Below are 20,955 nucleotides of genomic sequence, written 5' to 3'. Positions count from 1 at the left end.
AGCGATTTGTTGAGCGACACTGTCATACCACTGCTTGGAGCTGAAATTCTTCGCCCAGTCCGTCATCTGGACCAGCTGGAACTGAACATCATCGATCCCAGTCCTTGAGTCCTTGCGCACCTTTTCAACGTCCTGGATCATCACAGCAACCATACCCTTCACTGACTTAAGTTCAGTTGTCTGTTCCTCAAGGCGTTTTTCCATGTCGTAATTCAAGTCATACGTATCCTTCTTGGTTTCGCTGATGTCTTGCCCCAATACTGTGATTTGCTGGTCCAACTTCTTTATGTTTTCATCGGCATTTCGCTTCAGCGTTGTGGCATGCGCATCGAATTCCTTCTTGTTCTCATCCACGCTTCGCCTCAAACCTGTTACACGTGCATCAAGTGCCTGGACAGCTTCCTCAGACTTTAATGTACGGGCATTTGCCAGGTCAACAGTCTCGGCAACTAGCCCAGAGGATATCTGGATCATATCCGCACAACGGCTTTTCAATGCATCTTCCAGTCTATCCATCTTGGGAGTGATCAGTTGCAACGTCATCTCCTTTGTCATGAATGCAGGAGCGGGTGTGGGCGAAGGAAGTTTAGAAGACCGTGCATTGACCTCCGACATACATTCCCTTAACTTTGGTACGTCTCTAACAAGTTGGTTAAGCTCATCACTCGGTGGCAGTTCTTCAAGACGGCGTTTTATATCCGCAGGAGATGGACATTGATCCAGGAGACGCCTTATGTCACCAGGAGGCGGCATTTCTTCAAGCAGCCGCTTAAGATGACCAGAAGGTGGGTATTTGGCAAGCAGGCGCTTGGTGTCCACGAGAGATGGGAATTCAACAAGAAGTTGCTGAATTTCGCCTGCAGGCGGATACCCCTGGACCCTTGCCTTAAGGTTTTGGAAGTCTTGCAGTGACCAGTCAGCGGCGCTGGCCTGTAGAGCGTCGACCCTCTGCTGCAGAACATTGGTCTTCTTTTGCTGTTCCTTAACTTCCTTAACCAACGGCTTTAGAGAGGTGAGCGTTGACAGGCGCGCCTCCTGAGACCCCTGTGACTCTTGTGTTTGTTCCACGGATGATCGCAGAGAAGCGATATCTGCAACTAAAGATTCCCCTTTTTGTGAGAGACCCTCTACAGCTGATTTTATGCCGGAAACGACATCATCTATTATCTTTTGCTGTTCTCCCTGGCTTTGACACGTGCATTGTAAAAGCGAAATATCTTTTTCAAAGGACATTTGCTTTGCCCCACGACTTTCAGAAGTATTTTGCAAGGACAAGATTTCCTTTTCTAAAGAACTTTGCTTTGCTCCATGATTATCAGATGTACTTCGCAGCGATGATATGTCCTTTTCAAGGGATTTTTGCTTGACTTCCTGGTTACGAGAGGTAGTTTGTAAGGATGAGATGTCGTTTTCTGAAGATTTTTGCTTTTCCCCCTGCTTTTCAATAAGAGCAGAATTCTGCTCATGGAGCGACTTGACAGATTTTATGCCGTTCGTGAGTCTGTCTGCAAGGTTTTCTGTGTCTTGCTGGAGCTTCTGCATCCTTTTGGGATCAAACTGACTTTTGATAAAGTCTATAGCGCGTCCCTGCATTTCAATTGTTAGCTTGAACTGGTTATGCTCGGCAGAGGTTGTAGAGGTAGCTGGCTGGCTCTTTTTGGCGGCTATCCTTTCTTCCATCGTGGTGCTGACGCCATCGAGCTTCTGCTCGAGCCGGCTGAGCTTCTCTTCCAGCAATTGGTGTTGCTGTCGACCTTCTTCGACTTTATTTTCCAGAAGTTGAGTTTTCTTCTTCTCGTTCTGAAGGCTGTCCACCAGTTTCCGGATCTCGCTATTATCGGGTCCCTGAGCGCTTGGTAAGGAGTTTTTGAATTTATTCAGCTCAATCTGTAAACAATTTTCCATCCATGCCTTGGTTGACTGGTGCGGTTCCAGTGATTGTGGCTGAAGCTCTGCTGGGGAGCCCTGGACCTTCGTCGGCAAAGAATCTGCTCCTTGTTGGGTGTTGGGTCCTATGGAAGCCTGATCTTGCACGTATTGCTTGAATAACGAATCGAGAGTATCACACAGCGTTGGGTGCAGCTCTCTGAGTTTTTGCTTAAGATTGTTCTTTTCGTTCTCGCATTTTTGGACAGCCTGACGTTGCATCTCGTCAACAGAAGAATATTCAGGAGTTTTAGCAGCCGACCGTTTCCAGTCAGCTAATGTTCTCTTAAGCTTGTTATCAGCTTGGTTGTGTTGCATGCGTAGACAGGCTGCATCGCCGAGCAGGTCTACTACAAGTGGCAGGCCTTCAACTTTCGTGGCGCGCTGCCCGGCTGTAGCGGTCAATATTGAACCTAAATGGTGTATGTTAGCGATACTCTCGTCATGTTCTTTCTCAAGACTTGGGCTCTTACCGCGATCACTAGCATTCGTTGACCTCCTGGAAGAAGATCTCTCCAAAGGTGGTTTGCTATGTTTACCGTAAGGCAATCCTCCCCCCTTCCCACCGCCCCTCCCTCGATCGTGGTCTGCATCTTTGGAATGAGACGATTCATCTCGGCGGAGTGAGACACGGTCGGGGAATAATTCTGATGGGGAGCTACCGGCTGGTCGGCGACCGATCCGATCGTCTCTACCAGCCATTGCGGCTCTGGTAGTAAAATGGAGCTTTAAACATCCGTCGAAATAATGAGTAAAGGATTCGAGACAGGACAAATGCCGTGCACCGTGGGTTGCAAATCGAAAGTGGCCCAAGCAGGAGGGCAGAGGGTATCGCTGAGGACGGTATGCGACCGGAGGAATTAAGGGGACCGAATAAAGACTGCGCTAAGTAGGTAGTACTTTGTACCAATGGAACACAGGGCCAAATAAGGTACTAGGTGGTGGATGGACAAATAGTTGAGTACGCCGGGAGGCAATCGCGTCGATGAATCGGCTGAGTGTGTGAGTACCTAGAAAGTGGCAACGCCTCCTAAAACTAAGGAGAGTTAGAGAGCCTCGGTTTGAAGAAAGAACAAAAGAAGGGAGAGAGGGGAGGGAGAGATAAATAAAAGCGTGTGCATTGAGCGAACGAGGATAGAAGAAGAGGGAAGAGGGAAAAAGCAATGAGAGACGACACAAAAGCGGGAACATGGATGTTAAGGTAGTTGGCCGGTTTATCGAGAGAAAGAAAACCAAGAAAAGACTTGAAAAGGATCAACTAACTAATAAGGTATCTGTTACAACTGGACCAGGGCTACGCAGTGTGGAGTTCACTTCGTGTGGATTATCATCATATATACGGTTGAATTCATTAAATATGGTTGTTTGGGTCAGCTCAGTTATTAAATATAGACCCCTAATCCTCGCTGAATCACCGCTAGGCCATCAGAGTCTAGACTCCATCTAAGAAAGAAAAGCGGTTGGTCCGATGATAGGTGCTTGCCCATATAACTGACACTAATGAATTTAGTCTCTATAAAGTGGAAGAGAAGCATCCTCCATTCTCGTCGTACAGGACAGCACAAAACGAGGACAGCATAGGGCCAAGTTATCTAGCTTCTACGAATAGTTCTTTATCAGATAACTTAACCACTTGACTCCTGGTGGAAGCTTACGGACTTGGGGAGATGTGATAAACTTTTTTGCATTAATTGCTCCAGCAGCTCGAGCTGAATGGATCTCAGGCACTCGCGTGTAATCGCGTCCATGCAGTGCAGTACCGAGTTGTGGAGTCACATCGATTGATGCTCCTAAGCGTTAAGCGCTAAGCGATAGCCGCGTGCTAACAATTTTTAATCGAAAGTTATGCGCAGGCTCGTGCAGCTGTCGCGATCTAGCTCCCAGCCCTGCTCTTCAAGCTTTCTTCATCAAAGTCGTTGCCTTACAACTCAATTCCATAACGATTGCTTACGTTACACTCGCGCATAACACGCGACAAGATGGCTGCTGTAAGTAGAATTTACTCGTACCTTCCGCGCAGCCAATTGCTTACAGTAAATTTCCACAGCCTGTGATGACCGTGTCAGAGTCCAAAGACCTTCGAGGTCTGAACCTGATCGCAGCACACTCCCACATTCGAGGCCTTGGTGTGGATGCAACAACCCTTGAGCCTCGAGCTGCTTCTCAAGGTCTCGTTGGACAGGAGAAGGCGCGAAAGGCTGCTGCTGTCATCTTGCAGATGATCAAGGATGGAAAGATTGCTGGTCGTGCTGTTCTCATTGCTGGACCCCCTAGGTATGCTTCCAATCACCATTACCGCACTGCGCGCACTGACACATATGAAGCACAGGAAAAACTGCCATCGCCATGGGTATGGCTCAGTCCCTAGGCCCCGACGTTCCTTTCACAACACTTGCCTCATCAGAAATCTTTTCGCTCGAAATGTCAAAGACCGAAGCCCTTACCCAAGCCTTCCGGAAGTCCATCGGTGTCCGAATAAAGGAGGAGAGCGAAATCATGGAGGGAGAAGTTGTTGAGATCCAGATCGACCGCAGTGTTACTGGTAGCGCAAAGCAGGGAAAGCTAACCATTAAGACCACCGACATGGAGGCAGTCTACGATATGGGTAGCAAGATGATCGATGCCATGACCAAGGAACGCGTTATGGCAGGCGATATTATCTCGATAGACAAGTCTTCTGGAAAGATCACCAAACTCGGCCGATCCTATGCCCGATCTCGCGACTATGATGCCATGGGTGTCGATACCAAATTCCTCCAGTGCCCGGATGGAGAGCTCCAAAAGCGCAAGGAGGTTGTTCACACCGTCACATTACACGAGATTGATGTAATCAACTCAAGAACCCAGGGCTTCCTTGCTCTCTTCTCCGGCGATACCGGCGAAATCCGCAGCGAGATCCGAGATCAGATTAACACAAAGGTCGGCGAGTGGAAGGAGGAGGGCAAGGCCGAGATTGTTCCTGGTGTCTTGTTCATTGATGAAGTGCATATGCTCGATATCGAGTGCTTTTCATACATCAACCGAGCTCTTGAGGACGACCTTGCTCCTGTGGTCATTATGGCCAGCAACCGAGGCAACTCCCGCATCCGCGGTACTGACTACCGCAGTCCTCATGGACTGCCTCTCGACTTCTTGGACCGAGTCGTTATCATCAACACACACGCATATAACCCTGAGGAGATCAAGCAGATTCTGTCCATCCGAGCCCAAGAAGAAGAGATCGATGTGCATCCCGACGCTCTCGCCCTTCTCACAAAGATCGGCCAGGAGGCAGGTCTCCGATACGCCAGTAACCTCATCAGCACTTCGCAACTTGTTTCTGCCAAGAGAAAAGCTAAGCAAGTCGAAGTTGGTGATGTGCAACGCAGCTTCCAGCTCTTCTATGATCCCGCCCGCAGCGTCAAGTTCGTGGCTGAGTCAGAGAAGCGCCTGATCGGCAACACAGGTGCAGTCGACTTCGCAGTAGGCGGAGCGGCCAGCAACGGCGATGAGAAAATGGATCTTAGTTAATTATAATGGCGAGCACAGCCTGGCGTTAAAAGGGTATTGGGTTGTGAAGATAGTAGATCTGAAGTGAGATGGACATCTGTATCATACTGATTTGGGCGTAGAATGGCATAATACGAAAATCCACAAAGAGCACTCTAAATAGTTTTACTCTGTTTCGACCTCCAGCGCAGCAGTGATGACATCTCGTTTCAGAGAGGATATTTCCAGATATGTACTTGACTCTAAATCTTGTGGTGAGCAGAGAGAAGTACTGCGATACGAGGTTTCTGCTATGAGTACTATATCTTGCTATTGAGCTTCAAATATCTAACTGAAGATAACATAAGTCTTGCAACTGGGTAGGTGACAACAGTAAAAAGGCGTAATGCTGGATCGGTTTCTATGAAAAACTATATACCTGCAGTCATGCCACGACATCACCTCTACTCTCACAGTATCATTCACGGGCTTGGAGGCCCTTTCAAATCTATGGGCAGGGCTGAGCATCAGTGAGCGTAATATTAAAGTGCTTCGAGAAGGGGTCATCAGTCGCAACACGAGGAACATGCTCAATAATACTCGCAATACGCTCGGACTGTTCTGCACCCCAGAAAGTACCGATAAAGGCAAACATGAGATCCAGCCCAGAAGTGACCTAAAAGAGTATCGGATTAGAAATATTGACAGATTCAGGAGATGATCAACGACTTACGCCTGAGGAAGACCAGACTTTACCATCGATGACATAACGAGCGGGAGATACCCAGTTCACTCTGGGACCCATCTCCTTCATAGTCGCCCAGGCGTTCTTGTTCGTCGTTGCTAAATGCTCATCCAAAACACCCGATCTAGCTGCAACGCCAGCACCAGTGCAGATAGTCATCAGCATCTTAACCTTAGGATACATCTTTGCAATGTAATCCGTAACAGCCTGAAGATTCGGGTTCCTCGCGCCAGGGCCGCCAGGAACAATAAGTAGATCAAGATCCAGGTCGTCGTTAAATGTATTGGTTGGGGGGATCGTTGGAAAGAAGCTCGAGTTGAACTTGTTCATGGCCAAAGGGGCTGTGCTAACAGGTTCAAGCGTCTCAGCGATGAGGTGAAGATTGAGCTGCTGGACGGTGAGCGAGAGGATCTGGAGAGGATCTAGAGGACCGAAAACATCGATCATGTCGAGAGCCTGGAAGAGAATAACTCCAACGTTGCGGATTTGAGAGCCCGTAATGTTGGGAACGATACCTGGAGTTATACAGGTTGGCTCAGCATCGCGCGAATAGTAAGGAACATGGGCTTTGGGCCTAGTAATAGTTGAGGCAGAGCTGAAATTCAAGAGGCTGAGGCCGCTGAGAAGAGAAATTGAGAACTTCATGATCATGAAGCACCTTGATATAGAGCTCGCGTTAAAATTATGTTCTGTAGTTGACAAAAGCAAGATGAAAGAGCAAGGCACACGCATGTAAATGTTCTTGGATTACAGAGACACTCGACCATATGTACTACCTGTCATACATCCCAAACATCACCAAGAAATCCTTCACTTAATCCGCGACAAATCCTTAATCCCCCCATTCTACAAAAACCTTCTCAAAATTGCGCTCAGCTTCCTGCAGCCGTATGCAACTCCCTAGCTACCAGTTACAGCCAATCATTCTCAGGGTTTCATCTGATTGAAACCTTTCATAATTCTCCCGAGATCAAACAATCCCTCCTCAACTTGTGAACCAATATCAAGGCCACCGTCTTCCTCGCAGAGCTTAGACGACATTAACAGCCTGCAATAAGAGGTTGAATAAGAGTGATGGAATACTGCGAAGTTTCTGCTTGCCAATAATAAGGCCGCCTTGGCTCGCCTCAGGTCTTCAACCCTATTCAATACTCTATCCGCTTAATCCTTGAACCCCTTGTTTCCATAATCACCAATTCCCTGGTACGACACGGGGTAGGCCTAGGTCATCATGTTGGGCAATGTCACTCAACAAGCGATTACCTTATCTCACTAGACTGATGTGATTTCCTTATTTCATTCTCGTGTTTCTCGTGTAATCTACCTTCTCCAGCCGCATCGTCTCATCGGCTCATGACGTAGGGGCCAGTTTCTCTACATCCTCGTTCGTACATCGTTATTACCACCTCTTGCTACTCCTATTGGGTATTCGACCACGCCAGTAAGCTGTGACATCCAGCTCCTTGAAACCATCTCTCTGTCCGTAGAGAGTGTGTATTTTCCTCCCATGAACTCCTATACGCACCGGGGGATGGTCATCCAATCCCTTTTGCCCTAATAGAAAAACAAACACCGACCAAATCGCACGTCTATACACCGATACATGGCACGTATCGTACTCGATTGAGAAAGGGGGCTCAGGTGCGCCCTTCTAAAGCAGCAAGTTGGGCGGCCAGTGCCTCATTCCCTTTCAGTAGATCCTCCAGCCATTCCGCTGCCATCGCAAGCATAGTACTTTTACTGAAACCGCCTCCACGAAGGCCAGGAACAAGATCACACAAGTCGTCAAAGCCTTCTTTAATCAGAGTGCGCCGTTTTTGCTCACTCTTTATGTGGTTCTCGCGCTTCTGTTCTTCTGAAAGGTTCTCTCTTGACACTTTGCTATTGTTTGCTGCCGACTTGCGACGTTTTCCCCCAGCAACGTCATCTGCAACAGCCGAAGTGATGGAACCAGCACGTTCCGCTTTAGGTTTCCGCCTCCGCACAGGCTTAGGCGTGATTGTCTCTTCCTGCGCCTCTTCATCTGGAGTATCCTTATTATTTCTGCTCTTCCGCCTTTTACGCGGGGGCGTATCAGCTTCTTGCACTTTCGTGAGCTCAGTCAATCTGCTATGTGGGAGCGGTCCCTTGGTATGAAGTGGGCTGCTGGGTCGCGTGTTATCGGCGCTTTTACTGGGCTCAAAACATTCCAGAACTTTGAGTTGTTCTTTCGTCAAGGACTCGGCGGTTTCTTTCTCCGAGTTGGGAGTATAGCCTTGAATGCGGTTGAAGTTGGCATCAGAACCCCACTGATATTCGGCAGGCGGTGCTCGATGCTGGCGCTTGTCATGGGGTCCCATCATCCAGTCCGGGTAATGCTCTTGCTCGCTTGCTGCAACGCTGCGTCGATGGTCCTCCCGGAATTCTTCTATAGGTTGATGTCGTAGGTGACCTACTGGAGGTCCTATTGGGTGCCTCTGTACCGAAGTATCAATTCCGTTGGAGTTCTGACGCTGGTTTGGGCCGTTTTGAAGCAGAGTAGCCGCCGCGTTCAGCACATCATCGGGAGTGTGTCGATGCTCAGTTTGATGTTGTAAATGGGAAGGAGGAGGTGGTGGCGGGGGCATCATATGGGATCCCATTGGTGCCATGCCATGGAACTCGTTAAGACTATGGGAGAGTCCTTGAGCCGGCGGCTCGCCAAGTGAAGATCCTGGCTGCTGACCAAATGAAGTACTGGATCCCATGAATTGCGGAGGAAGATCAAGCCAAGTATCGCTGAAATTGAGCCCTTCACCGAAGGAGGGCATATTGTAATGGTCGGCATTGATATCATCGAAGAAGGATGTTAGAAGCCTGTTGTCGGTATCTGTCAAGAGAGGAGCTCCAGGTGCAGGCTCTGGCGGATCGTTGATCGGAGGATCTTGATTAGGGTCGAATGAATCTGGTCGGGTTAAAGATTAGCGGACTGCTCTTTGAGTTGGTGGATGTGATGCGAAGGATAAGGGTCTCGGCGAGCGGTTCACTTACAGCCAAAAGGCATAAAAGGGTCTGAGGGCGGCTGCGACGAACCCATCCTCGGAGCGTGCTGTACGGCGAGCATGGATGCGTCTTTTGTAATATGGGTTTTCTGTAGAGCAAGCGCACTGTGCTACAAATGAGCCACAGTAGATGTATAACTTTTTGTGATTTGAAGGATTGAAAGTATTTGGCGGGTGTATCTCGACTCGATGGTGTAAATGGTAATGTTTCCAGAACGGTGTGCCTTTTCGTTCGGCATTAAGCGTACATAGACCAGGACAATATCGAGCTATGTTCTGTCTGTCTAGCACATGACAGTTCAAACCCGCCAAGTTGATGGCAAATGAGTATATGCCTGGACAAATATCGATTCGCTCCACACGAAGCGCAAAGAAGTGACTGTTGTATCTGGCTGGAGTTTAGGAGGTAGTCGCTGGGTCGCGAGAGCACGAGGAGGAACAGATCGATACGACTATGCTGGTGAATAGTTCGTGAATGTATTATGGACTCTGCGATTGTATGTGTGGCATGTACGTTGCTGTTGCATGTGCTTCTTAAATAGAAGACAAGGAAATATGCTGATAGTCGAGTTTTGTCGCTGGAAGCAAACAGTTGTGAATGGAAGTTGGAGAAAAGTCGTTGATAGTAGAGTTGCAGAGCTGCCTGCTTAAGCCATGAAAGAGAAAGAAGAAGAATAAGAGCGACAGGGGATCAACACAAGAAGGGATTTAGTCTGGACGGAGAGTGCATGTGCTAAAACGTGCATTCGCTGCGTCACATCACACCCGCGACCTAGATGAAGACAAAGAAGGAGCAACTAGAGCCCGACTTCTCCTGCTTCTTCATAGGATGGCCGCTATGCTTCTGGCCGGGAAAGGTTTAGGAATTTTACCTTATAGAGGTCAAATGGTAGCGGGCCAGGAAAAGGATGGGAGGGTTGGGATGGATTGGACGGGATCGTGGAGGTGGTGGTGGTGTTTAACTAGGTAAAGCGGTTTAGGTGGGCTACGTTGGAGGAAAGCGGCGGGAGCCCACCGTGACTGTCCTGGTGCAGAGGAACGGTACGGCAGGTGGAAGGCGGACCGCGAGTAGTAACTGAGACTTAGATGGAAGGTAGTCTTGTTTTTGGGGAAATGCATCCAAGGACCAGGCTTGCACGGCAATTGGACCCATTGGTCCATGTTGAGCACATTTTGGGCCGTCTTAGCCATGTGGGGTTGCCTCGGAGCATTAGAAGCACTCAATCTCCAAGTACTTTCTACCTCGACCTGATGCGCTCTAGTTATTAATCCCCCATGTTCCCCTCCCCCAGGTCACTGTGTCACCTGCAACTTTCATCGACGTCGACCAGAGCCTTTAGCTTTTGAAAAAGCTTGGTTTTGAGTATTCTTGGAGGAATCGGATCGTGGGTGATGTTCAGCGAGTCGAGTCTCTACCAAAACCATAAAGTGATCCAAGCCCCCGCGCCTTGTTCAACAATTACCAAAGCTCTTTCAACACATTCGTCGTTACATCCCCCCCGAGACTCCCGGTAGGGTACTGTCCGTCCTGTAGGTATGGGTATGGGGGGTGTCTATGGGTCGGATCACCTTGTCATGACGTATCCGTATATCCCATAGTCTGCCGTCCAACTCTATGCATCTATGGGACTATCACATGCTTGAACCTCTCTCATCTTCAGCACTCCCAACAGCTCTATTCTGCGACTTTAGTTGACGACGCCTCATCTCCAGCTGTCATTCATTCACCCAGCCAAGCCTTAAGAGTCAGACAGTTCGCCCATTCTTGATTGGCTCTGTTCTTCTGCTGAGAGACTCGGAGAATCTAGTCATCTTGGCGTTGCACGCAGTTGACTTACTGCAGATAAGTTGGCGGTCACTTGACTCGATTTACTCACCTGTAGTCAGCAACACGATGAGGCTGAACCAACAATATTGCATTGTCTGAATCAGCCAGCATAGCCACAAGCACAAGCTCAAGCACATGCGTCTTTGTTCTCTCAAAAGTGACAAAGACTTTTTTTTTTTTTTACATCGACTCGTGACCACGGTCGGCCCGTGCCAGTATGATATTCAGGGCTTACCAGGGTTGATATAAGACCTCCCTGGAAAGGAAAGATGCCAACTGAAATCATGCTTCTTGTGGGAAATCAGGCCAGGAAGAAGAGCCGAAACCTGTTAGAGCCCCGAAATTCGTCGTGGGGCTTCCCTGCCATAGGTTGTTTTGTTTTTCGAGAACAATTTCATTTCCATGTGTGAATCTAGTTATGTCACTTGGAATTCGGATACGGACCAACTGGCTTAGACGTAAGCTAGGGGAGGCAAGAAAACTTAGGAATTTGATCCTAAATGACAAAAAAGAATTAGGTAAGTTGGCATAAAGTTAAGGGGTTCTATCGTGAGTTTATTTTTGGCATCCTATCTTGAGGTCTGGAGTTTTCTTGCTTCCCAGGGGCAAGGTACCTTATGTAACTACCTTAATCAACTGATAAAATTGTACCAGGTAGCAAGAGATCTGTATCATTGGTTTCTGGACTGTTGTTCTCTTTTCTCTTCCATGGCTTTGAAATCATAAGCATTGTACAAGATAGAAAATTTTCTAATTCCGGCGGCTGTTAACTGAAAGGATTCTCAATTATTCGGCCTTATAAGGTAAAATTTACGTACCGGACCCATCTTGTGCACATGCCTCTTTTCCCAATGCAGCAGTTGCCTATCCCTGTACCCCAGAATTACGGGCAGACAGGTGGGGCGTTCCTTTGACCACATGCAAATTGTTGTACCTACAGATGTTAACGTTAGCGATAACCTCACTCAGCTGTTACTTAATCTCACACCTAAAATACCTACCGTTACAACGAACGACCTGGATCTGTTCAGCAGCAGTTACAGTAGAAATCTGGAACGTCTCATGTCTAAATCTGTTCCCAACTACCGTGCCCAGGCCCAGATTGATCGATTCTCGACTTTCATTTAGCTGAACCCCTGAACTCTCAGGTCATCATCGTCACCAGCAACATCGTCAGCCCTCCAATTCGGGCATTATCCGTATAATCTGCCACGAGTACTTTTGAGCTTAATTCTCTCTTGAATACTTGCTAGGCTGTTTCATACTCTCAGCCTCACGGATTTGTTACTCAAAGAATAATAGTTTCTGTCGTGATAGGTTAGTTTCACAATCCCACGTATTGACTTCTCTCATCTGCAACTCCATCACCATGCGGCGGTTGCGCTACGCTACACTGCCTATAGCCTTGGCAGGGGGCGTTATGATCTACGACCTGTCAAGGTAGATCATTTACGTATCTCTCGGTCTATTTCCTGCAGGAGTACATACGATCCATGTTTGCCATGTTGCATATTCACACGCGACATATCGAATATCAAGCCGAGGCTCAAAGTGAGAGCTCGGCGATGAATCTCCACATTTTTGATCAACTTCAAGGGGAGAGTTTATCATATCAATCTCCTGACTGTTCATTTTATCTGGACAAAAGCATAGATATCTTTGCCACCTTTGCCGTCAAATTCTGTCATCAACCCTCTGTGATACTCATACGTTGCATGATGTTGACATATCCCCCCGCTACTCCAAACCACCGACCTCCCCTTTTCGATTTTCTTTACACCACCCTTTTCTCTATTCATTATACTTTGCAGGGGTAGATCTGTTATTGACCGCTCATACACAGTCAGGATCCCCGCGATCATCTTGTCAGATACCCACCTTCTGAGTGCCACCGGTAGCAGGTGCCGTAGCCCTGCTTCGGGATATTGTTGGACATCTCTTATGTTGGAGCAGCATGGCTATGCCTGCGATTGATGTGCGCCCTGCCCGTAAAGGGCCCCTGAGGCTCGATCCCATTCCCGAGATCCTACGCCCTTTGATTCGCGCCTATCTCTTGGGCTATGCATCTGCCGTGGCTCCCCGGCTGTTGACATTAGTGTTACAGCATGTTGCTAAGAGAAAGAGGAAACTAGCCAGCCAACTCGCCCCGGACCTTGACGATAGCTCATTCGTCAGCTCTGCGGCACACATAGTGAGGACAGGCTTCAATCCGCAGCGGTTTCCAACGTTTTGTGCTATACTAGCTGGTGGCACTACTCTATTGAAGGCAAGTTAATCTACTCATGATGGACCTCGTCTAGTACAAGAAATTCGCCGAGTTTTTCTGACATTGGTCGCCTTGTCCTTGGCTGTCAGAACTCACCGGAACGTTAATGTTACTTTGATATGCCGTTAGCTAATACGCCGAAAGGAACCTTTGAAAAGCATTCTAGAGAAAACCGCAAGGGGGCTCAGCGAGGCAGGTCGCTTGAGGTAAGCCTTCAGTTTCACTCTAATGAATCATGATGTTCCTTGCTAAACAATCGCCCCAGACTTGCAAGATGGTTGTCAACATTCCTTGCTGCCTGGTTTGGCCTGCGGCTGCTGCACTCCTACGAGGGCCGAGCGTATACCGAAACTGTGCCACCGAAAGAGGGCTCGGCCCATAATACCGAGCCTCAAACAGTCAAGTTTGCTGGTCGAACAATGGATCTGACCCTGTTTGCCGTCACTCGAGCCCTCGATGTCCTTGTTGGTGATCTGTGGGCGAGGCACAAGGCCCGTCGTCTGGCCTCCAACAGGTGGTCCAAGGTAATTAGGCCATGAAAATCACCTGATTATGATTATCAGATATCCATAGTTACTGACACCTTCCGAAGGCTGAACGATTCCTCTCCAAGTTTGTTGACCCCCTTGTCTTTGCAGCTTCATCAGGCCTTGTTATGTGGGCTTGGTTCTATCATCCCAGCCGTCTGCCCCGCAGCTACAACAAATGGATCACTTCGGCAGCTTCCGTGGACTTAAGACTCATCGAAGCCCTTCGGCGGTGCCATTCAGGCGAGTTTCAGTACGGCAAGGAGACTGGTCAGGCACATCTCCTTCAAGGCATGTGTGTGGACTACGAGTGGCCACTTGCCTGGGGAGATCCTGCGGTAGTTGTTCCCATACCTTGCCAGATGGTCCATATGTCCAGCGGGCCTTCATGCGAGTACCATGCTGCAAGCCGCTTCTTTCGTGCCTGGAAGTGGTCAATGGCTACGTACTTACCCCTGACACTCGCACTCGCTCTTCGAAACCCTTCTCGCAAAGCTCTACATCGAGCCATAACCTCGTCTTGCCGTTCCTCTAGTTTCCTCGCGACCTTTATCACACTCTTCTATTATGGAGTCTGTTTGAGCCGCACACGCGTCGGACCCCGGCTTCCTGGCGGCACAACCATTGAGCGGCGTCAGAGCATGGATAGTGGGATCTGCGTTGGTACAGGTTGTTTGCTTTGTGGTTGGAGTATCATGATTGAAACAGAAAGCCGGCGAAAGGATATTGCGCTCTTCGTTGCCCCTCGTGCCTTGGCCACTGTTCTGCCTCGACGGTATTCTTTGGACAAGGAGTGGCGAGAGAGACTTGTATTCGCCGCCAGTACTGCCGTTGTCTTTACGTGCGTGGCAGAGAACCCCGATCGAGTGAGGGGCGTCTTTGGAAAACTGCTAAAGATGGTTCTCAGTAAGTAAACGAGCTGGCTCGGCATACATCAGGAACTGGGACCTCTGTTTCGATCTTGCCATTCCCATCCTTTTTTTCTTGTCGTAACCAATGTGTACAGTAGAGCAACGTTGCATAGAATAGTACTTGAATTCTAATGTATAATTATTAAGCAATAAGACCAGATTTGGTCACAAGGCCATGTATGTAATGTAATATGATAATTCAACTGCAATGTGTCTATATGCTACTAAGCTCATTATCCCTTAAACCAAGCAACAGCCCCCAGCACAAAAATACAGGCCAGCATATCACTCCTCACTGTGGTAAATATCTGACCATATCGCATCACGACCTCGACATAGCCCTTGGCAGGCTGGGGTAAGAATTGCACCACGGTGCCTACAATGCCAGAAGGGGGGCTGCCTGTCCTATCCAGAAAGAAGCGAGTTGTGAGTAGCAGCGACTCGGCTGTGGCAAATGTCCAAAAGAACAGCTTTTTGCGGTGCTCCAGTTCCGTCTCAAGCTCAGGCTCAGCGGCTGCAATGAGCGGATCGGCGGGTGTCGTGCCTGCAAGGGCGGCACGCTCACGCTCGATCTTGCTGCCAGTGAAGGGGGTAAGTATGACGATGTAGAAGCCCAGGCCGAGAGCTACAAGGGCATGGAGAAGACGCCAGAGGTTTGTAGAGGCGCTATTGCGGACGGCTGTGGGCGGTACGGGGGGTCCTTGGCCGGGTGCCATGCCTGGCATACCAGGAAAAGGAGGCATTGAGCCAGCAGGAAGACCAGCACCAGCCATCAGTTGGGACATCATCTTCATCATGGGATCTTCCTCAGCTGCTCCGGGTGCAGGGCTAGCTGTACCGCTGCCATTACCACGCTCGAAGCCAAGCATCATCTGCCGCAGCTGATCCTCTGAGATGGCGGGTTCTGTGATTTCAGGTGCATTCGTTCGTGAAGTGGCAGTCCGCTTAGGCTCGTAGTAGTGATCTGAGATATCGACTTCTTCCGGGTCGGCATGATCGGCGGTGGCAGACGCAGCGGATGCTGAAGCAGCGGGCGCTGGCGCTGGTGCTGGTGTCGGGGCATCAGCCATGGCAGTAGACGCAGTAGTAGGTTCTGGGTCTATGAAAGAAGGTTAGCAACTCTGCAGCTGGAGTTATATGGAACAACTGAATCGAACCTCCTGGGATACGACCCCCAAGACCAGTAATCTTGTTCAACCTTGCAGAACCCCCAGCCTTGAGCTTGGCTTCACGGCGCTCCTTGCGAAGACGCGCTTGTTCAGCAGCTCGCTGGGCGGCAGCATCTTCAGGACTTTGCGTCGCCTCCGACATGATTTGATAGTTATTGGGAGACGTCTTGTTGGTGTCGATATTGAAATATTGGTGTTGATGGGCTCTGGTGACGATGATGTGGTACTTTGGTCGAGTGGGGATCCATTGACAACTGGCCATGATATAGGGCAAGATGATACAAGTCACCTACCCTGGAGATTCACATGCTGATATCGCAATGCCTCGCATTTTCTTTTGACTCATAAATAAATGGTATTCGAATTTGTATGTATTATTATGTTCTCAAACCTTGATCCTGAACAAATATTCTACTTCCATATTTCACTGAAACAATCACGTCTCTTTATTAGACGACGCGTCGGAAGTTCAGGGATTCAATGGTTGATTACGAGATATTATTCGAAGAAACATTACCAGATCTGGTTTTAGAATCATGGCAGTATTATGAACTAGACAGGCACACAATAACGTCGTCATTTATTTTTCTATCTACTAAACCCTCGGCGTGGGTGTCTTCATGTAAACTTCGTCCCCAACCATGCACACCACGCGCTAAGCTATTCAACATCACATCCCTACCCTCCATACATGATCCATAAGCAAGGCACAATAAGTCATGTTATACTAAAAAGAAGCTTGCTCACGGGGTAGCCTTGCTCATGCTAATCAATCGCTTGACACCGACCTATTGTTGGGCGAGTTAGCATTGTAACCGAGATATGACACAACAAGAACTTACCATCCAGTTGCCGCACTCCTCAGTCTTGTCTCTCTGAAGCTCAACCTGAAGCCTGTGTGCACCTTCGTAATTCCTGGCCTCAATAGCATTGGCAAGCTCGGTAAGCTGTTCAATTGTATCAGGCTTGACAAGTTCCTCGTTGTTAAGGTGGTCAAAGAGCAAGCCAAGCCGCTTCTGCGTATCCTTAACTTGGGGTGCAAATGTCGCAGGGGCCTTGGATGCAACTCGTTGCATATCCTGGTCTAGGATGTCCACCAAACGCTGGGCATTAGGCGGGATATGCGAGCGGTCACCCGCAGGATGTCTGGCTCTGGGAGGGGCTGACGCCTGGGGGGGAGGAGGAGTTGGCTTGGGAGAGGAAGCAGCGGGAGGTCCACCAGGAGGTCCAGGTCGGCCCATGGGAGGAGGTCCGGTCGGAGGAGGCCCCGTGGGAGGTGCAGATTGTTGAGCAGGAGGGACACCATATGGAGAGGGAGCATACTGGTTATGAGGCGTCGACTGCTGAGGAGGAGCTCCAAATGATCCAGCAGGGGGAGGACGGCTTGTGGCTCCAGGAGGGGGTACAGACCCTGGGGGTTGGCTGTACTGTTGCTGCTGCTGTGCTGCAGGAGTGGGAGCATATCGGTTAGTGGGGGGCCCTCCTGCTGGAGGAGCATTGTACGGCGATGCTGTTCGAGGAACGACATTGGGCATTGGTGGGGGGATCGCGCCGGCAGCAAGAGGAGGGGGTGCGTATGGGTTATGGCTACTGACAGCAGGAGGGGGAGGAGCCTGGAAGTTTTGTGGAGGAGCTGCTAGAGGTGACTGAACGCGAGGCGGCGCTGATCCTTTGGGTGGTGGCGGAGGGGGAGTCGAGCCAGTTCGCTGTCCAAAAGGAGACGCGCCAGGAGGTGGAGGAGGTACACCTGTGCCTTGTTGGCCAGGGAAAGGAGATGTGATAGGCTGGACACTGGGCGTGGTCCTGCGCGCCGGGGGGGCTTTGGTGACAAGAGGAACATCATTCCAGTTGTCCATATTCTTCATCTTGGCTGCAGGTGTCATTGATGAAGGTGTTGTGTTTCGAGGAGGACCGCTCATCGGTGGGGGGCCCAGGGGGGCGGGAGCACCGTAACCCGGCTGAGCAGGAGGCTGATAACCACTGGGCGCTCCATATCCAGTTTGCGCAGGAGGAGCATAACTGTTCTGTGGTTGATAAGGGTTTGAGGGGGGTTGATATTGCTGTGCTGGCGACCCAGTTGATCGGGGAGCAGCCGGGCTTGGGGCAATATGGCTGTAAGGGTTAGCTGGAACAGAGCCAGGCACAGTGCCAACCACAGGTGCGGGTTGAGGAGGTTGGTAGCCAACAGCAGGCTGAAGCCTGGACGATGTCCGGCTCGATGAGGCTGGCACTCGTGAAGCGGGCTGAGCAGAAGGCTTCTTGGTAGCAAGGCGCACACGGTTCCTTGCCAATTCCGCCGCGGGGTAGTTGGAAGGGAGGAGATCGAGGTACTTCTGAGCGGTCTCTAGCTGACCGTGACCAGCCAGAATATCTGCGTACTCGGTGTATTTGTCGTACAGAACGGAAAGCTTCCAATCCGAGGTCAAACCTGTCTCGTTATCCTGGAATTTGGTGGCGTGACGGAAGACGGTGACCTTCTCGATGAAATTCTGCAGAGTTCTAGCATGAACTGAGAACGTGGAATCTTCAGACTCCTCTTTCAATCCAGCCTGTTCAGCCTCGTCAAACTCGTCAGCCCAGATAGACACCACCTTCTCGAGCTTTGATCCAACAAGGTAGCAGAAAGACGCGTCCTTTCGATCGCCCTCTTCGTTGATTCGGTCGCCGAGCGCTTCGCAGAGGTCAGAGAACTCATTAGGGTCGGAAAATGTACAGATAATAGCCATGGTCTCCTTCCAGTTCTCCAAATCGGCGTTGTAGACCACATCCCAGAGGTTCTTAGCTATAACAGAACCAAGCAAACGCATGTAACTGGGCATACCGCTCTTGCGGGACAGATACGCGGCCTGAACCTTGTCAACAAGTTCTTGACCACCACAGTTGGCGATCAAGAATGCGTCGGCGAAACGGTCCTCCTTGAGGCAAAGTTCAGTTGCCTTGGAAAAGTTACCCAACATCAGAGCAGAGGTGATGTTCTTTTCAACTGCGGTATCAGAGTCGCTGAAAAGATGGAAAGGGTTATCAGTCTTGGCACCCTTCGTAGCGGCGAGATTGGACAAGAAGTCGTCACTATCGCCCTCAGCACCATCAAAGAAGCTCGAGACTCGCTTCTTCTTCTTCTCTTCGACGTCCTCATCTGAGGGTTTGGTTTCCTCATCATCTTGGACTTCGGATGCCTCCTCGGTACTGCCATTCGTGAGGTCGTCCTTGGTGAAGCCAAGATATTCGACAATTTTGCTACGGGGGTTCTCGCCGACAAGAGTCTCCATCACTTTCCAATCAGCCTTTTCCTCATCAGTCTTGGCTTGCTCAACCCGGTCAGCACAGATTTCAGAGATCTTGCCAGATGCGATATCCTCTTGAAATTTTTCGGTAGCAGTAGAAATGTCAGAATCAACGGAGAAGTTAGTGATCAAGATCTTCGATGAACGCTTTTGCCCGGGCTGAGTAGCATTGGGCTTGAACACGACAATCTTTCCACCAAAGCCGAATGAAGCACCCACGGGCCTCTCGAGCCAGTTGGGAGCCTTGGCCAATGACCAAGAGGCATCTTGAGGCTGGTCCTGAGCAGCGCGGAAGAAGTCCTCATCGTCAAGGTTCTTCTCGGCCGCTGCCTTAGTAGTATCAGGGTTGGTGTTTTGGAGAGTCTGCACCGTGATCTTGCCGTCGAAGCTGGCAGTTGCCGAAAGATTGGGGTTGTGAGGGTTGAACCGGGTGAGGAAAGTCCAGTTCGTCACCTCTGGCAGTTCGCCATACCGCTCGCCAGTGTTAGGATTCCACACAATGGTACGGTTATCCTTGCCTGACGACAACAAGAGGTCGGCATCTTGCTGGCACCAAGACAGGGATAGAATACCAGACTCGTGACCTTGAAGCGTTCTCTCGGGAGCATTGGAGTTTCGCAGGTTCCATAGAAGGATGACAGGGGAGTTGTCGTCCGGGGTAGCTGTCAAGAGCTTCGTCGAGTTGTTGGGGTCCCAAGCAATGGAACTAACAGCCTTTCGATTGTTGTTGAGTGTTAGAGAAGCCTTTTTAGTCTTCAGGTCCCAAACAGTGACAAATCCACCGTTTCCACCGGTGGCGAGAATGTGTGAGACCTTTTGGTTCCATGCGAGGCATTCGATGTCGTCTGATCGGGCAGCAGCATTGCCTAGTCGGAAGGGGTTGGCAATATCGTTGACATCGTAGATGAAGAGCTCCCCTTTGGCGCCAGCTGTGGCCAGGATTTGAGGCTTCAAGGGGTTGAATTCAAGTGTCTTGATCGGGCCACTATGTTTTGATGTTTGGGAAATTAAAGCATCAGACTCTCCAGCAATAAGTTTCTCAGCATCCCAAAGGTCTAGGGAGCCGTTCTCGAGGGCACCAGCAATGATGCCCCTGGGGTGATCCTTGTTGGGAGGGCCCCATGCAACATCGTAAAACCTGAAGTGTTGATCAGAAAATGAGGTTTCAAAAGCGCATTCTTGAGTATCTACCTAGCGTCGGTGCTGATGCTAGCGACAGGTTGTAGTTCGAGACCTTGTTGTTGATCATCCAGAGCAAGATCCCAGAGTTCGAGCTTGCTCTCATCCGAGAAATCGACATCGACAGCTCCAGCACGAGTACCGGTGACTAGAATTGGCTTCCCAGCACCCGGTGACCAGGCGAAGGCGGCCGTTCGTGGAATCTCTCGAAGGCGCACCATGATGGTGATGGTGGGGAGTTTAGGGACTAATGCGACAAATGTACCAGCTCAGGATGATGTTTCGATATAATAAGACGAGTTAAAAAGACAAGAAAATGGACAATTACGGCTGAGAAAACTCCATAAAGTTCTCAACGAATCGTCGCCTCTGCCCGCAGTACTGCTTCAAAAGGAGAACGAAGCAGGGCGAGGTCGGTGGAGGTGTGTCCTGTAGTGGGAGTGGGAGGTATGATGCCAGATTGCAGGCTGGCTGGCTCTCCCCCGTTAGTTGGCTCCTCCTGAGTCCTGAGCTCCCTGTGGCCACGTCCGTGCCTCCTGAGTAAGGTAGGTTGTCCAGAAGGTGGGGCAACTTGTCACGTGAAGTGAGAGAGCTTGATCAGCTAAGGTATGATGTCTATAGGTACGTTAGTA

At 49.8% G+C, this 20,955-nt stretch overlaps 7 protein-coding genes across 7 annotated transcripts; 2 read left to right on the top strand and 5 right to left on the bottom strand.

Annotated features, from left to right (window-relative positions):
• Positions 1 to 1,459: 1,459 nt before the first annotated feature.
• FOBCDRAFT_16724 (uncharacterized protein) lies at positions 1,460 to 2,719 on the bottom strand. The gene is made up of 3 exons (XM_059608433.1): positions 2,400 to 2,719; positions 1,653 to 2,339; positions 1,460 to 1,587 (listed from the first exon to the last, which is right to left on the bottom strand). The coding sequence occupies exons 1-3, from the start codon at positions 2,626 to 2,628 to the stop codon at positions 1,553 to 1,555; spliced, it is 951 nt and encodes a 316-aa protein (XP_059464191.1). The 5' UTR covers positions 2,629 to 2,719; the 3' UTR covers positions 1,460 to 1,552.
• Positions 2,720 to 3,802: 1,083 nt separating this feature from the next.
• FOBCDRAFT_177094 (TIP49 C-terminus-domain-containing protein) lies at positions 3,803 to 5,578 on the top strand. Its single transcript, XM_059608529.1, has 3 exons — positions 3,803 to 3,914; positions 3,974 to 4,200; positions 4,251 to 5,578. Exons 1-3 carry the CDS (start codon positions 3,906 to 3,908, stop codon positions 5,434 to 5,436), a joined length of 1,422 nt encoding a protein of 473 aa, XP_059466789.1. The 5' UTR covers positions 3,803 to 3,905; the 3' UTR covers positions 5,437 to 5,578.
• A 145-nt stretch (positions 5,579 to 5,723) lies between these two features.
• On the bottom strand, positions 5,724 to 6,859 carry FOBCDRAFT_215438 (class I glutamine amidotransferase-like protein). Its single transcript, XM_031174019.3, has 2 exons — positions 6,128 to 6,859; positions 5,724 to 6,070 (listed from the first exon to the last, which is right to left on the bottom strand). Exons 1-2 carry the CDS (start codon positions 6,788 to 6,790, stop codon positions 5,903 to 5,905), a joined length of 831 nt encoding a protein of 276 aa, XP_031050804.3. The 5' UTR covers positions 6,791 to 6,859; the 3' UTR covers positions 5,724 to 5,902.
• Positions 6,860 to 7,638: 779 nt separating this feature from the next.
• On the bottom strand, positions 7,639 to 9,604 carry FOBCDRAFT_16715 (uncharacterized protein). Its single transcript, XM_031174018.3, has 2 exons — positions 9,149 to 9,604; positions 7,639 to 9,062 (listed from the first exon to the last, which is right to left on the bottom strand). Exons 1-2 carry the CDS (start codon positions 9,219 to 9,221, stop codon positions 7,777 to 7,779), a joined length of 1,359 nt encoding a protein of 452 aa, XP_031050803.1. The 5' UTR covers positions 9,222 to 9,604; the 3' UTR covers positions 7,639 to 7,776.
• A 3,337-nt stretch (positions 9,605 to 12,941) lies between these two features.
• Positions 12,942 to 14,812, top strand: FOBCDRAFT_288622 (uncharacterized protein; the record flags this gene model as incomplete). Its single annotated transcript, XM_059611727.1, has 4 exons — positions 12,942 to 13,178; positions 13,383 to 13,459; positions 13,519 to 13,777; positions 13,846 to 14,812. The coding sequence occupies 4 exons, from the start codon at positions 12,942 to 12,944 to the stop codon at positions 14,692 to 14,694; spliced, it is 1,422 nt and encodes a 473-aa protein (XP_059464190.1). The 3' UTR covers positions 14,695 to 14,812.
• A 26-nt stretch (positions 14,813 to 14,838) lies between these two features.
• FOBCDRAFT_215431 (uncharacterized protein) lies at positions 14,839 to 16,094 on the bottom strand. Its single transcript, XM_031174015.3, has 2 exons — positions 15,849 to 16,094; positions 14,839 to 15,790 (listed from the first exon to the last, which is right to left on the bottom strand). The coding sequence occupies exons 1-2, from the start codon at positions 16,000 to 16,002 to the stop codon at positions 14,925 to 14,927; spliced, it is 1,020 nt and encodes a 339-aa protein (XP_031050800.3). The 5' UTR covers positions 16,003 to 16,094; the 3' UTR covers positions 14,839 to 14,924.
• Positions 16,095 to 16,417: 323 nt separating this feature from the next.
• Positions 16,418 to 20,852, bottom strand: FOBCDRAFT_215429 (uncharacterized protein). The gene is made up of 3 exons (XM_031174014.3): positions 20,336 to 20,852; positions 16,703 to 20,282; positions 16,418 to 16,648 (listed from the first exon to the last, which is right to left on the bottom strand). The coding sequence occupies exons 1-3, from the start codon at positions 20,542 to 20,544 to the stop codon at positions 16,604 to 16,606; spliced, it is 3,834 nt and encodes a 1,277-aa protein (XP_031050799.2). The 5' UTR covers positions 20,545 to 20,852; the 3' UTR covers positions 16,418 to 16,603.
• Between the last annotated feature and the right edge of the window lie 103 nt (positions 20,853 to 20,955).

The sequence above is a fragment of the Fusarium oxysporum genome, chromosome II, assembly GCF_013085055.1.
Source record: "Fusarium oxysporum Fo47 chromosome II, complete sequence".
Taxonomy (NCBI): Eukaryota; Fungi; Ascomycota; class Sordariomycetes; order Hypocreales; family Nectriaceae; genus Fusarium; species Fusarium oxysporum.
Note: the sequence above shows the minus strand (reverse complement) of the source record. Positions and strands in the feature narration are given on the sequence as shown.

Excerpts from the sequence above, each read along its gene's own strand:
- FOBCDRAFT_16724 (XM_059608433.1), bottom strand. The coding sequence starts at position 2,628 with ATGGCTGGTAGAGACGATCGGATCGGTCGCCGACCAGCCGGTAGCTCC. Across the intron at positions 2,340-2,399 it reads AACGAATGCTAGTGATCGCG|GTTCAATATTGACCGCTACA; the intron begins GTAAGAGCCCAA and ends TACACCATTTAG. Across the intron at positions 1,588-1,652 it reads AAGGATAGCCGCCAAAAAGA|GGACGCGCTATAGACTTTAT; the intron begins GCCAGCCAGCTA and ends ATTGAAATGCAG.
- FOBCDRAFT_177094 (XM_059608529.1), top strand. Across the intron at positions 4,201-4,250 it reads CTCATTGCTGGACCCCCTAG|CACAGGAAAAACTGCCATCG; the intron begins GTATGCTTCCAA and ends ACACATATGAAG.
- FOBCDRAFT_215438 (XM_031174019.3), bottom strand. The coding sequence starts at position 6,790 with ATGATCATGAAGTTCTCAATTTCTCTTCTCAGCGGCCTCAGCCTCTTG. Across the intron at positions 6,071-6,127 it reads AAGTCTGGTCTTCCTCAGGC|GTCACTTCTGGGCTGGATCT; the intron begins GTAAGTCGTTGA and ends ATACTCTTTTAG.
- FOBCDRAFT_16715 (XM_031174018.3), bottom strand. The coding sequence starts at position 9,221 with ATGCTCGCCGTACAGCACGCTCCGAGGATGGGTTCGTCGCAGCCGCCC. Across the intron at positions 9,063-9,148 it reads CCCTTTTATGCCTTTTGGCT|ATTCATTCGACCCTAATCAA; the intron begins GTAAGTGAACCG and ends TAACCCGACCAG.
- FOBCDRAFT_215431 (XM_031174015.3), bottom strand. The coding sequence starts at position 16,002 with ATGTCGGAGGCGACGCAAAGTCCTGAAGATGCTGCCGCCCAGCGAGCT. Across the intron at positions 15,791-15,848 it reads TGGGGGTCGTATCCCAGGAG|ACCCAGAACCTACTACTGCG; the intron begins GTTCGATTCAGT and ends CTTCTTTCATAG.
- FOBCDRAFT_215429 (XM_031174014.3), bottom strand. The coding sequence starts at position 20,544 with ATGGTGCGCCTTCGAGAGATTCCACGAACGGCCGCCTTCGCCTGGTCA. Across the intron at positions 20,283-20,335 it reads AGCATCAGCACCGACGCTAG|GTTTTACGATGTTGCATGGG; the intron begins GTAGATACTCAA and ends TCAACACTTCAG. Across the intron at positions 16,649-16,702 it reads AGGAGTGCGGCAACTGGATG|GTCGGTGTCAAGCGATTGAT; the intron begins GTAAGTTCTTGT and ends GCCCAACAATAG.